Below are 14,558 nucleotides of genomic sequence, written 5' to 3' on the forward strand. Positions count from 1 at the left end.
TTATCATAAACTCGGTTGTGAGAATGAAAATCATTGATACATCTTTCTTTTGAATTTTCAGAGTTTCTTTCTTTTTTCTGAGTCTCTTTTGGATTTTTTTTTTTTCTTTCTGAATTTCTTTTGGAATTTCTGAATTTCTTATTTTCGTTCTTTTGAAAATTCGATTAACAATTTATTCAGGAATTTCTGAATTCTTTGCTGAATTTCTTTCAGAAATCCTTTTGGAATTGCTTTATTTCTGAATTTCGTTTTATAATTCTTGGAATTTTTTTCTTTCTGATTTTTATATATATATATATATATATATATATATATATATATATATATATATTTCTTTTTTGCTGATTTTTTTTCTTTCTGAAATTCTTTCTTTCTTTCTGGATTTCTTTCTTTAGAGTAAAACCTCATCAAACAATTTCAGCCATAGCAAAGATTAATCAAAAATGGACAATCACTGATCATAATACTGTTGTCATAATAAATTTGTCCAGTTTATGAAAAAATGGCAATGAGCAGTTTGGAAGCCGAAAGAGTCGATTCTTATTGGAGAGCTGAAACAAATGATACGACTCAATTTAAAAAAAATTCCCATCACTATAATCAAGCACTGAAAAAACTGACCCCACTCTCCCCTACACAGTGACTCAGAGTTTATATAATATCATCTGCAGAGAGTAATTATCAAGTAAACTTAATAAGCAAATAGCCTGACATGTGCAATAATATTATGTTCATGATATATAATTATATAAATTCTTATAAATAAGAATATTATGTTCATAAGCTGAACTTCATATGCCTTTGAAATCAAATGAAACATGCTCTGGTGTGTTTGCGTACTGACTTCACCCTGGAGTTAAAGCAAGTGGTGCAATAGTTGTTTATTGTCCAGCAGATGTCAGTGTAGATCTTGGTGTCAAACGCTTTGATGCTATGAATCAGGAAACAGGTTTTCTTGGGAAACTACTGTCTTAATCGACACTAGAGTGAAAAATACAATCAGAAGTCCAATTACTACAGTCTGCTCTTGACCTGAATTTAGTGGCTACTCACAAATTCAGACAAAAGTAATTGAGAGCCATCGATTAGCCAAAGTGTGAAACATGAACTAGCACTGGCTTTAATGGTTCGTCATGGTTACAGCTCTCTGTTACCTGAGAATTAAATGCAATCACTATATTTAATTAATCATTCAGGTCTAGAAATATTTTTTTGCATATTTCTAACAAGAGAACTTTAAATAAAATGATTTCTTTTAGATCCTTATGGAAATCAGAATGGAAATTAGGACTGGCCCACTGGACTAAAAGCACTGAAAAAACATTGTTGCTGTCATGTGAGAAAGATGTTTTGCATGAAAGCTAATCTCTAACATACAGCGCGATAAGAAGAATCTCTTGCCAGAGATTGGAAGAAGCTCCGAGGCCACAGAGTTACTTCTTTTGTCTTCTTCAAATTACCTTCCTACTGGTAAGTAAAATAAATTTTATGTATGTTGTCATCCTTATCATCCTGGTTAATAATTTGTCACTAAGAATCATTTTAATACAGCTCACTAATAAAGAGCAATGGTACCTCTGGTCAGCTAATTAAATCAAATTAGATTTTCATTTGAAGTCATAGTAGTACAATTAAGTTATTTTTCTGGCCATTTGGAGGTGTTTGGTATTTAAAATTACTTATGCTCACTTAATGAGTTTAAAGCAAATGTATGGAGAAGATGGTTCTCAGATGGTTCTAGTTGTTTCCTTTGAAACGATGTAATCCAAAGCACTTGCAGTTGTTTTCTTCTTACACTGGGATATTTTGTGCACTATTTCAATAAAGCTGCTAATACATGGCTCACTTTCTAACTAAGTGTTTTACTTATTAGTGTCGAGTTGCCCAGTAACACGTCAGACATGATGATGACTCTGTTCCAACTCCTGTTATTCACAGGTAAGAGGGAAAATAATGGTGTGTGTGTGTGTGTGTGTGTGTGTGTGTGTGTGTGTGTGTGTGTGTGTGTGATGGCACCCATCTGAAGGGCCCACAATTTATTTATTTTTACAATATGGTGAACCTGTAGTACATTTTATTTAACATAATAAACCTCTGTTTTTAGCAATTTTTGATTTATTAATTTTTTTTTTACAGACAAAAATGCACCTTGTTTTGCATTGTTTATGATTCAAACATAAAAATATATTCAGAAATAAAAGAGTCTTTTCATTCATAATTTTTCTTCATTCAAATTGTGTTCAGAATATATTGAGACTTAAATTGAATCATGAATAATGAAGCCAGTATCGTGAATATGTAAATAACGTGTAAATAATATCCCCAATATCCTCCTTCAGAATGTTGTCTGTCTCCGGACCTACACTTACTGTCTTAGAAATGTTTATACACATGCATTTGTTGTTGTTATTTTTTATTTTATTTTTTTTTCATATTTTGATTATCGCAGTGATCTCCCGTTTGAGTGATGGGAACAAAATTCAGCAGATGAGGTTTTGACTTGACTTGTTTTCCATACACTCCAGCTCCCGGTTAAATGCTATATAACCTTTAAAATACGTCTTCTTGCTTATAGTTTAGGTCTCGTGCTCGTGTGTAAGATCCAGCATTCCAGTCCATGCCGATTTTCTATATCGAGTTGGTACATTCCCAAAATGTTCCTTGGATTTGTCATCCATCTGCATTATAGAATTGCTCACTCCTTATACAGTCTAATTCTAAAAGACTAATTCTAAGTCTGATTTTAAACAATAATACTAACCAAGAAGGAAAAAAGAAAGAACAGAAAGAGAATAAATGAATAAATAAACAAGTAAATAAAAAAAATGGAAAAGATAAAAAGAAAATTATGCACATTTGATGGCAAAACAATAATAAATCCATGGGAGGAAAAACTTAACAAGCAACACAATAAAGGAAAATTCTAGAGCTAAATGTTGATCCTCAGTATGTATCTGACTTACAGGTGAAGAACACTACAACTGCATCTCAGCCCTGCATAAGTCAATGAGGGGTTCGGATGAAAACGCTGCCCTCTACTGGCTGGGCCGGATGTTGGAGGGAGGTGAGGACCCGCTGTACGTGGCACGCAGGCTGGTGCGCTTTGCTAGCGAGGATGTAGGTGAGTCAGTCATGAGACAAAAGAAAAGCAAATGCAACAAGTGTTCTTGGTTTTTTGTTTTGGCTAATTCGATGTGAATAAAAATAAAAAACAGCACATGATCATGTCATAAGTAACCTTTCTAAAGTCTCAGTCTTACAAATGCTTGCAAAATTGAACTTTTCCAGATCACCTGTGTAGAATATTCTGAAAGTGTGGCTCTTGTTTAAGGTTTGGCCGATCCCTCTGCGCTCACTCAGGCCGTGTCTGCGTTCCAGGCCTGCCACTTCATCGGCATGCCCGAGTGCGAGGTAAACATTCATCCACATTTGTAAGAATTTACACAGGCTGTTTATATTAAGATTTATAACTGATTAAAATCAGGAGAAGTCAGTCAGAACTTCGCCTGTAAATATTTATCTGCTTGTCTAGGTAATCCTAGCACAGTGTGTGCTCTACCTGGCCAGGGCTCCTAAGTCTGTTGAAGTGTATAAAGCTTATAACAATGTTAAGGCATGTCTGAGGAACCACAAAGGGCCTTTACCCCCCGTGCCGCTTCACCTCCGCAACGCTCCCACCAAGCTAATGAAGGAGCTAGGCTACGCTAAAGGCTACAAATACAACCCGGCATTCAACGGCCCAGTGGACCAAGAATATCTCCCTGAGGAGCTCCGCGGCATCAACTTTTTCACCTGGACGCCATCTGACTGATAAACTCGCACCACTTTTTGTACGTGGGAGTACTGGCTGCTTTATTTACCCTTTTGCCACTGTTCGTCTGTCTAATTAATAATTACACAGTCTGCACTTAAATGGCATGTGCGGTCTTCGTTCATGACCAGCTTTTGTCACTTATCATATTAAGTTTACTTTTATTGTTTTTGTAATTAGCATACTCTAAAGTTTTTGTAAGTAATTGTAATTAACAGACTTTAATTTAAAAAAAAGACACATTTTGTTTTCTTGTTGTGCCATGTTAGTTTCTTTTTCTTACTTTTTTCTGAATTTATTTCTTACACTGTCTTTTCTATGGATTTTTTTTGTTTTGTACATTTTTTTCTTTCTGAAATTTGTTCTTTTGAAATTTCTTTCTTTTTTCAGATTTTTTAAAAAGTTCTTTCTTTCTGAATTTCTTTCTTTCTTTTTTTTTTTTTTTTTTTTGACTTTTATTCATTTTTCTCTCCAAAACTGAGTTAGGTGATTTATCATAAACTCGGTTGTGAGAATGAAAATCATTGATACATCTTTCTTTTGAATTTTCAGAGTTTCTTTCTTTTTTCTGAGTCTCTTTTGGAATTTTTTTTTTTCTTTCTGAATTTCTTTTGGAATTTCTGAATTTCTTATTTTCGTTCTTTTGAAAATTCGATTAACAATTTATTCAGGAATTTCTGAATTCTTTGCTGAATTTCTTTCAGAAATCCTTTTGGAATTGCTTTATTTCTGAATTTCGTTTTATAATTCTTGGAATTTTTTTCTTTCTGATTTTTATATATATATATATATATATATATATATATATATATATATATATATATATATATATATATATATATATATATATTTCTTTTTTTGCTGATTTTTTTTCTTTCTGAAATTCTTTCTTTCTTTCTGGATTTCTTTCTTTAGAGTAAAACCTCATCAAACAATTTCAGCCATAGCAAAGATTAATCAAAAATGGACAATCACTGATCATAATACTGTTGTCATAATAAATTTGTCCAGTTTATGAAAAAATGGCAATGAGCAGTTTGGAAGCCGAAAGAGTCGATTCTTATTGGAGAGCTGAAACAAATGATACGACTCAATTTAAAAAAAATTCCCATCACTATAATCAAGCACTGAAAAAACTGACCCCACTCTCCCCTACACAGTGACTCAGAGTTTATATAATATCATCTGCAGAGAGTAATTATCAAGTAAACTTAATAAGCAAATAGCCTGACATGTGCAATAATATTATGTTCATGATATATAATTATATAAATTCTTATAAATAAGAATATTATGTTCATAAGCTGAACTTCATATGCCTTTGAAATCAAATGAAACATGCTCTGGTGTGTTTGCGTACTGACTTCACCCTGGAGTTAAAGCAAGTGGTGCAATAGTTGTTTATTGTCCAGCAGATGTCAGTGTAGATCTTGGTGTCAAACGCTTTGATGCTATGAATCAGGAAACAGGTTTTCTTGGGAAACTACTGTCTTAATCGACACTAGAGTGAAAAATACCATCAGAAGTCCAATTACTACAGTCTGCTCTTGACCTGAATTTAGTGGCTACTCACAAATTCAGACAAAAGTAATTGAGAGCCATCGATTAGCCAAAGTGTGAAACATGAACTAGCACTGGCTTTAATGGTTCGTCATGGTTACAGCTCTCTGTTACCTGAGAATTAAATGCAATCACTATATTTAATTAATCATTCAGGTCTAGAAATATTTTTTTGCATATTTCTAACAAGAGAACTTTAAATAAAATGATTTCTTTTAGATCCTTATGGAAATCAGAATGGAAATTAGGACTGGCCCACTGGACTAAAAGCACTGAAAAAACATTGTTGCTGTCATGTGAGAAAGATGTTTTGCATGAAAGCTAATCTCTAACATACAGCGCGATAAGAAGAATCTCTTGCCAGAGATTGGAAGAAGCTCCGAGGCCACAGAGTTACTTCTTTTGTCTTCTTCAAATTACCTTCCTACTGGTAAGTAAAATAAATTTTATGTATGTTGTCATCCTTATCATCCTGGTTAATAATTTGTCACTAAGAATCATTTTAATACAGCTCACTAATAAAGAGCAATGGTACCTCTGGTCAGCTAATTAAATCAAATTAGATTTTCATTTGAAGTCATAGTAGTACAATTAAGTTATTTTTCTGGCCATTTGGAGGTGTTTGGTATTTAAAATTACTTATGCTCACTTAATGAGTTTAAAGCAAATGTATGGAGAAGATGGTTCTCAGATGGTTCTAGTTGTTTCCTTTGAAACGATGTAATCCAAAGCACTTGCAGTTGTTTTCTTCTTACACTGGGATATTTTGTGCACTATTTCAATAAAGCTGCTAATACATGGCTCACTTTCTAACTAAGTGTTTTACTTATTAGTGTCGAGTTGCCCAGTAACACATCAGACATGATGATGACTCTGTTCCAACTCCTGTTATTCACAGGTAAGAGGGAAAATAATGGTGTGTGTGTGTGTGTGTGTGTGTGTGTGTGTGTGTGTGTGTGTGTGTGTGTGTGATGGCACCCATCTGAAGGGCCCACAATGTTGGTAACTCAAGTACGTAAGATACTCATCAACAGACAGTGTGTGTAGGTGTAGACTTCACCAGAGCGAACAGTGGTGAAGAAGACCTTGAGAAGTGGAAACCTTGAGAGTCAGAAGGGAGCCCATCATGTAGTGGGATTATTACTCATTACTCTTCTACAGTTGTATACTATAAAGTCAAACAGTATTAAGTGCACTGAAAGAATGTGCAGTTTGAGCATTATTAGTGTTTATAGTTAATTATAATCAGCACTCAGCTCAACACTTAAATCTATAACCCTTAAGCGTTCTTTGATTTGTTCCTCTGGGGGAACTCTTAAACGTTCTAGGTAAAAGACAGAAGGCTTATACACTAGAACCAAACTAAGAATTTCTAACTATACAAAGAAACCCATTTCAGTGAGCTTTATAATAATAATGCCATGGTCTGAGACACATGGTAGCTTTTGTCCTCCTATAGTGGTAGCCCAAATATACAAAGTGGAACCTACTAGGAGAAATTATAAAAACAATAAATAAATCAGTTAGTGTGAATTCCTGCCTATAAACGTTTTAAAATCTCATCCACAGGCATTGTCCCCTTTGTCCTGTCTGCCTCCCGTAAGTACTATTTGATCCAGGAGATGAAAACATGGCATGATGCCCAGGCTTACTGCCGAGCCACACACACTGACCTGGCTATCATCAAAAGCCTTCATGACATGGTCCACTTTCAGAATGAAGCACAGAGGCAAAGTTTCAATACAGAAGCTTGGATTGGCCTGTACAATGACATCAACAGCTGGCGCTGGTCCTTTAACAGTGAGCCACTAAGAGTTCAATGCTGGATATTGGGACAGCCTGACAACGTCGACGGACATGAAGAATGTGGCGTGACAGGGTTGCTCGGTTGGTTTGATGCATCGTGTGACAAGTTAAAATCCTTTCTGTGCTTCGATGGTGAGGAACAATATATTACTTTTACTATTTTTTTAAGAATATTTGTCTTAGGAAACATTTTGAGCTGTATTTTCACTATGCACATTGAAAGTAAATGTGCTCTAAAGTGCCAGAATTGTTAAACAGTGATTCCTGAAAGAGTGCGACAGACAAAAATAACTGACTGACTGTTAAGTTACTGACAAACTTAATTTGGCCATTTTTATACTTTTACCTTTTTATCGCATCCTAAAGAAGCTTGTTTGAGAAAGGATATATAAGGCATGCAACTGTAATCTTTCTTACAATCTCTTTCTTGTTACTATTTTGAGTTGAATTAATACAATTGTGCCTCTGGTGTCTTGTCTAAACAAACCTGCATGTCAGCTGATAGATAAACTGAACTTAAGTTAGTTGGGTTGAGTTAATAACACTTTGTTTGGGTTGAAGATTCAAATTAAAGTGTACTTTGGTAGGAAGTTGCATTACGGAGACAGATTAAAATAACTTTCCACAGGTACATTTAGAACTCAGTGCATGTATTAACAATGATTTTTAACCACAATCAATGAAGCGGCCATTGAACTTACTGTAAATGGCTATGAACTTGTAGGCAATCTCCTATTCTCTGGAGCTGCTTTACAATAATGATCCATATGCAAAGAAAATGTCTATATATTTTTTTTCAAAAATATGTACTGATATATTTTGACCTGTACTTACATGTGTTTGTTTTTTTTTTTTTAACAATACATTACCAATCAAATTTTGACACAGCTGTTCATAGAATGGTTTGAGAATAATAATAATGGTGATAACACATATGCAGCAACCAAAAAATGTGTTAAACAAATTAAATCTAATTTATATATATAAAAAATTCATTCAGAAAAAATTCTCAGCATCTTCATTAAGGAGCTTCACTCAGGAGGCATTTCTTAAACTTCCCAAAGCTCTCCACTGCTTCCCCTGTGTTCTAAATGAAAACTACTTGTTTGGTGAAACAATTTAAAATAAACTACATATTGTGGATATGCAGACTGATTTAGAAATATATTAGACATTAGACATTAATTTCACCAATTAAATTTGCCTTCATTTAATTGGTAATGTGAGTAAAATTCCTTTAACATGTCTTGAAAGAGTAAATATATTTGGAATTTTAAAGAAAGCACAAATTAATCAAACAACAGACAATTTTTTATTGAAATAAAAATCACAAAAAATTATTTTTAATATCTGATGCCCATAAGATTAGCTCAAATATTCTTGTCAGGAAGAATTCGTCATGTGTTTTTCATATCTTCCAGCCAGGAACCTTGCTCCTGCCAGGTACATTTACATCTCTGAACTTCAGATGACCTGGTACGATGCTCAGAGTTACTGCAGACAGCATTACACAGACCTGGCCATCATCAACGACTTGCCTGAAGGTTTAAATGTTCAGAGCATGTTGCCTAATGACGCTTGGTTAGGCCTGTTCCGAGACTCCTGGAAGTGGATAGATGAGACCAACATGTCCACCCTTACATGGGGTCCTGGGCAACCTGATAATATGCACAAAAATGAAAATTGTGGTTTTGTAACTAACAGCCAGGCAGCTGATGCGCCGTGCTCAGACACAAAGCCTTTCTTCTGTTACGCAGGTGAGTTAAAGTTATTTTTGGGTCTTTTATACAGACCAGCTGAAACTGCTTTTACATGTAAGCTATACTTGCTGTGTGTATGTGTTTCTGCATCCAGAAATCTCGGAAAGAAAACAAACCGTAAGACTGAAGATCCAGTTCAAACAGAATGTAATTGTTCCCGCAGTAAAGGCAGCCATCTTGGAGAAAGTGAGTCCCATCCTCTAAAAAAGCCCCATTACTATAATATATAACAACAGCAAAGACTTATGACTTGAAATCATAATCCGTCTGGTGTATTCGTTTTCCAAAGCATTTTCAGTAATAATAATAATAATAATAATAATAATAATAATAATTATATCTGTGTGTTAGTTCCTCATAATAGATTATTATCTCTATCCTGCATTATGTAAAGAATAAAACATGAAGGGACATAGTTTTATAGGAAAATAATCAATTACAGGGTGGTGAGATGTGACCTGTTGCAATTTGTTTCTTAACCGAACTTAGGAACTGCTATCAGAGTTGCTGTTACAGAAAATTAATCAACACCTTCTGTTCATACCGACTCACTGGTTCAGCAATGTCGTGATATAATTATTAATAAAAATGTATTCATTATTTTTCCTCAGATTAAACTGAAACTGATGGAGTATGGGATGGCAGAGAACACCACAGTGAAATGGATAGAGCAGCCTGGTGGTGTGGTGTTTCACAAGGAAGAGCGTAATAATAATGATGCAGAATATGAACCTAAGAATCATGTGACGTCTAAATCTTGAGCCATGTCTCATATCGCTTACTTATGTAATGCATTAGTGGTTTTTTTAGTGTAAGTTGTTTGGTTGCACTGTAAATTTAACAGTAGGAACTGGACTGGGTTTTGTACCATGCCTTCACCTCCTGTTCTGAAATTACTCAGAAACGGGGGCAGAGCCATGGGAGGGGTAAACTTTTTAAAATGGCTGATGCATATGTGTTTATCAATTCTAACTGGACGCAATGAGTTTTATCTACAAGTTATTCAATGAATTCAATCAATTTTCATATTAAGGTATATTGGGTGTAAAGCTAATTTAAATAAAAGAAGAGACAAACACAAAATAAGCTAATATCAATTTACATACTGCCATAAAAGGCAATCTTTGTTACCTTTAACAAAAGCCTGCTAATTATTTGTACTTTGTTTTTATTAATAAGTAGATTGGACTACTGTAATGCTTTCTTTTCTGGTCAAATTAAATTAAAAAACAAGAAATTAGCTGTGTCTAATTCAACAGCTGATCGAGAATGAGAAAGAGATCACATGTTGCGCGAATTTTCAAGTCTGGTTAGTTAGTTTCCTTATTGATTTAAAAATTCTTTTATTAGTTTGCATGTGGTTATGTGTGGGGAAAAGCTCTGAAGGTGTAAACCAGTCCAGCCCCTCTGACCTGTTCAGAGGAACTTCTTAAATGTAAAATCAAAACTTCCATGTTTAACTTTGGATATAGTTAATAAGACTTTTAATTCATATTGCTTTTATTATATTTTGTAGTCTTTCTGTTAATGATTATATTATATATTTTTAGTTTGATGTATGTATTTACTTTTATTCATGTTTATATTAGTCTTGGTCATTTTTTTCTGTTTTTTTTAAATAATTTTATTGTGTATTAATTATGGATGCTCTTTCAGAATATTAAATAAAATAAAAGAATATTATATTCTTTTATTTTCCCATTTTCCTATTTGTACTACTAGCAAAGTAAGCTATAGCCAGTGAACCTGGTGGGAAATTAGCAGGCTAAAATAAAAGTGAAAAACTAAAAACTGATATTAAATATTAAAACTTTCAGTGCCTGATGTATAAATCTGTTTTTAGGCCACATTCTGTGCAAAAAAATACCTGGCATATGATCCTAAACACACATTTAGCAGCAAGCATTGTGGTGCTTGTCCATTCTTCATACATGGGTCACAGATGTAGCTGGATTCCAATGTTGATTTGAACATCTCAAAGAGAACCGTGGCTATGAATTATTTAGTTTAATGGAAAAATTACAAATGCTTTCATTCACTGTATATGCCAAGTGCATGCTGGTTAAAAATGCTTTTAAAAAGGTTGTCATCTTCAGTAATCATCATACTTACACACGTTAATCGATACTACAAGAATCATGACCTTGCTTAGGGTATTCATTATATAATATTTGAAAACATTAACATTTCCATGGAACATATTTCACTAATTTCATTAATTATATTAAATCTTAATAGGATGCCTGTCTTTAACACTTGTTTTAAAATAGGTTGGTTTCTTACTTTGCCTTGTTACACCGTACTTCTTGGTCATATTGCAATGTGGAAAAAAAGCTTCTGTGCAAAGTTTAAACAAACTAAACAAAGCACTGAAGCAACTGACTGCAGCAAAAGTTGCTCAGGTAAATATACACTTGCAATTCATGTTTTTTTCCCCTCACTTAATCTACTCTCATTTAAGATTAGAAACCTCAGATTATTAGACTAGATTAGATTATGAAACCTCAGTGTCCTCATATTAAGTATAGTTTATAACAGTATTGCTCAGTTTCTCCTGCTCTAGCAGAAAAGTAAAACACGAGGCTTTGATTAAAAGGAACAGTAGTCATTATACTGTGGGGGGAAACGATAGATAAGATTAGACACTTTTGCACACTTAATTTCATGCTTTTAGGCACTAAAACTCATTTGAGTAGAGAGCTGGCCATAGTCTGTGAGCCAGCTCCCTCTTATAATATGTAGTGTAATGCTAATAACAGTTAAATTCTATACATTATATAAATAAATATGTTTCCATCATAGTATTACTGGAACATATCTCTTTTGATACCAATGTACAGCAAAAAATATCTGTTGTATTAATTTTAATATTACATTCCCATGTGTTGAGTAATTTAGTATGATGGAAAATTTAATGTATGTTGGAAATTTAAATATATATATATATATATATATATATATATATATGTATATATATATATATATATATATATATATATGTATATATTTCTAAATATATCACAGCCATGCCGATATTCAGCATAACCGCACACTTGCTCGTACTATATTGCTTAATGTAGGATTTTTTGAAGAAGAAGAAAATGAATTAATGAGAAGAAATACCATACTGCAATTTCTACTTTAAAATGATAATGTTAATATATAAAACTGTTGCTGTATTTGTGTCACATGTGTAGAGTTGTAGTAGAAACAGTGTTATTACTTTCTTTAAGCAATCGCTTGAAAATGTGTACAAATTTGAATGAACAAAGACTCATGTTCAACGCCAGATGTTTACTAGGTCATGGTGCAGTGGAAACAAGCTTCTATGCAAAACGTTTAAACAAAGCACTGAAGCAAATGACTCATTGGGATGGCAAATGCTGCTTGGTTAAATGTAAATTTGCAGTTAATTGGCTTTTTTTCTTAACTTTCACTTAAGTAATTAAGTAAATGTTCTGCACTGGCAGAAAAATTAAACACAACGCTTCATTTAGATTAACAGTAGTCACTATTCTGTAGGCGAAAAGACATAAGATTCAACATTTTGCACACTTTCTTTAATCTTTAGGCACCAGAACGCATTTGTGTAGAGAGCAGATCACAGTCACGGTTACAAAGCACAATCTGCCATTTATTTAAAAAATTCACAGACTGCCTCGCATCAGGCCACCATGGATTATCATCCTATACCAGCATAGGCTGTCATATTATTACTTACATATTGAATGCATAATGCTAGCATACATTATGAGATGTAGCTTAATTCAATTCAATTCAATTTGTATAGCGCTTTTAACAATGGACATTGTCACAAAGCAGCTTTACAGAAATAAATGGATTCAAAATATATTGTAAATATGTGAATTTATCCCTAATGAGCAAGCCAGAGGTGATGTCTAATGTTGTTAGACTTTTTCCTAACAAATATGGAGATCCTACTCAAGCCATAAACACATAAGTGTAGCCATATTATGTTATTTTCTATGGATGCAGATTAGTATCCTAGATTAGTATCCTAGATTAGTATCCTAGATTAGTATCCTAGATTGCCACCCCAGTAAAGTCATTGGGTCTAAACTGGCCAATGCTGGAAAAATTATTGAGAAACTGTACTTAAGTACAAGTATGGGAGTATGGGTACTGTATCAAAATTTTAAATAAAAGTAGAAGTATGGAGGCAAATATCTACCTGAATGAAAGTCAAAAAGTATCTACATTTATACATACTCAAGTACACTCCTATAGCAAAATATTAAGTGGTTAATGGTCTTCAAAGCAAATCATTGGTCAGGAAATTAGCAAGAATGAATCAAATACTGTAGATCTCTCCCTGATTTATCAGCCCTGGTTCCGTTTATGAGCTTGTTATCAGGCCCTTGATGGGCTGCATCAGGTGTAGCTGATAACCAAATAATGACTAATCTTTTAAGAAAAAGAAAAAAAACATACCAAAAGATATTTGTACACCCAGAAGTGTCTTAGTTTGTATTTTACGTCAAACATTTTAATCATCACGATTTTACCTCTGTGTACAAGAAGACTATATAAGTGAATTTCCCTGTTTCTAGCTTTTCCCCAAACAAACAGTTCACTGCAGCAAAAAGTAAACCAGCAAATGGAGTGCATCTGTTTCATTATTGCTAATTTTCTAACAAATGATCAAATGACCATTAAAAGCATAATATTTGCCATTTGAGGCCTGGCCCATTTATTTATGTATTTATTTGTTTTTTGGCCCAGGAGTGTATTCAAGTGTAAAAGTAAATATTTTTAACTGATGAAACGAGCTGACCCCAAGGTCATCATGGCTAAACCTGCATGACTAGCTAGTTCGCTAAGCAATCAGTCATAAAGAAAATAACTTCCTAACTCGATAAACAAACCTAGAATTTGGCTTGTGGGTTAGCTATTTTTTTTAACAGCCCTTTCGGAATGAATGCTAAGGCATGTTAGCAATAAACAACAAAACTAGCTAGCTAATTAATTTAACAGGCTAATTTGCAAAACTTAACTAGCTAGCTAAATAACTAGCTAAAGTACCAAACTTAAACTTAACAAAGTTCTTTAGCTTTAACAGCAAACTTTAAAGATATAATTTAAACATTTTAAAGATGCATACTTCATATTTAGTTTGATGTTAGGGAAAAGGAAACATCTCATCCTGTAACGTTGCTAAAAAAATATATTTTTTTTTATTGAATGCTACTTGTACATAACAACCATTACATACACATGGCAAGACTTCCAAACAAGAAAAAGCAGATAATTATAAATATGAAGGATTACATTAAAAAAGAGAGAAGAGAAGAAGACAGCATTTCAAATTTTTTCTAGCAACTTTCTCTATTATTTATATGCTATTTCTTATTTATATGCTTAAAAGAGTTAATAATAATAAAAAAAAATTCAACCATAAAACCCTTAAAACATGATTTAGAGTTGCTTCTTTTACTTTTGTGTATATAACATTTACCAAATTAAATCATAAGATTCACCCTGAAGTTAACAGATATATTTTTCAATATAAAGTTTCCAAGTTATATCAAAATTATGTCCAGTTTTCTGTTGAATAAATGCAGATAAATCTTCCCAAACTTTTTTGGGATGACACCAACAAC

The 14,558-nt window shown here is 33.3% G+C and overlaps 2 protein-coding genes across 3 annotated transcripts; both read left to right on the plus strand.

Moving 5' to 3' along the window:
• Nucleotides 1-344: 344 nt before the first annotated feature.
• On the plus strand, nucleotides 345-5,727 carry LOC128318115 (ATPase WRNIP1-like). 2 transcript variants are annotated; one of them, XM_053233274.1, is made up of 5 exons: nucleotides 345-1,938; nucleotides 2,966-3,121; nucleotides 3,332-3,411; nucleotides 3,533-3,830; nucleotides 5,591-5,727. In XM_053233274.1, the coding sequence occupies exons 1-4, from the start codon at nucleotides 1,902-1,904 to the stop codon at nucleotides 3,809-3,811; spliced, it is 552 nt and encodes a 183-aa protein (XP_053089249.1). In that variant the 5' UTR covers nucleotides 345-1,901; the 3' UTR covers nucleotides 3,812-3,830; nucleotides 5,591-5,727. The 2 variants fall into 2 exon arrangements, with proteins under 2 accessions (XP_053089249.1, XP_053089248.1); XM_053233273.1 differs by lacking the exon at nucleotides 5,591-5,727 and having other exon boundaries at nucleotides 3,533-4,132.
• On the plus strand, nucleotides 5,665-10,552 carry LOC113547283 (putative C-type lectin domain family 20 member A). Its single transcript, XM_026947544.3, has 6 exons — nucleotides 5,665-5,801; nucleotides 6,205-6,269; nucleotides 6,941-7,309; nucleotides 8,599-8,934; nucleotides 9,032-9,123; nucleotides 9,549-10,552. The coding sequence occupies exons 2-6, from the start codon at nucleotides 6,233-6,235 to the stop codon at nucleotides 9,696-9,698; spliced, it is 984 nt and encodes a 327-aa protein (XP_026803345.3). The 5' UTR covers nucleotides 5,665-5,801; nucleotides 6,205-6,232; the 3' UTR covers nucleotides 9,699-10,552.
• Nucleotides 10,553-14,558: the final 4,006 nt, after the last annotated feature.

This window comes from Pangasianodon hypophthalmus, chromosome 4, assembly GCF_027358585.1.
Source record: "Pangasianodon hypophthalmus isolate fPanHyp1 chromosome 4, fPanHyp1.pri, whole genome shotgun sequence".
NCBI classification, from domain to species: Eukaryota; Metazoa; Chordata; class Actinopteri; order Siluriformes; family Pangasiidae; genus Pangasianodon; species Pangasianodon hypophthalmus.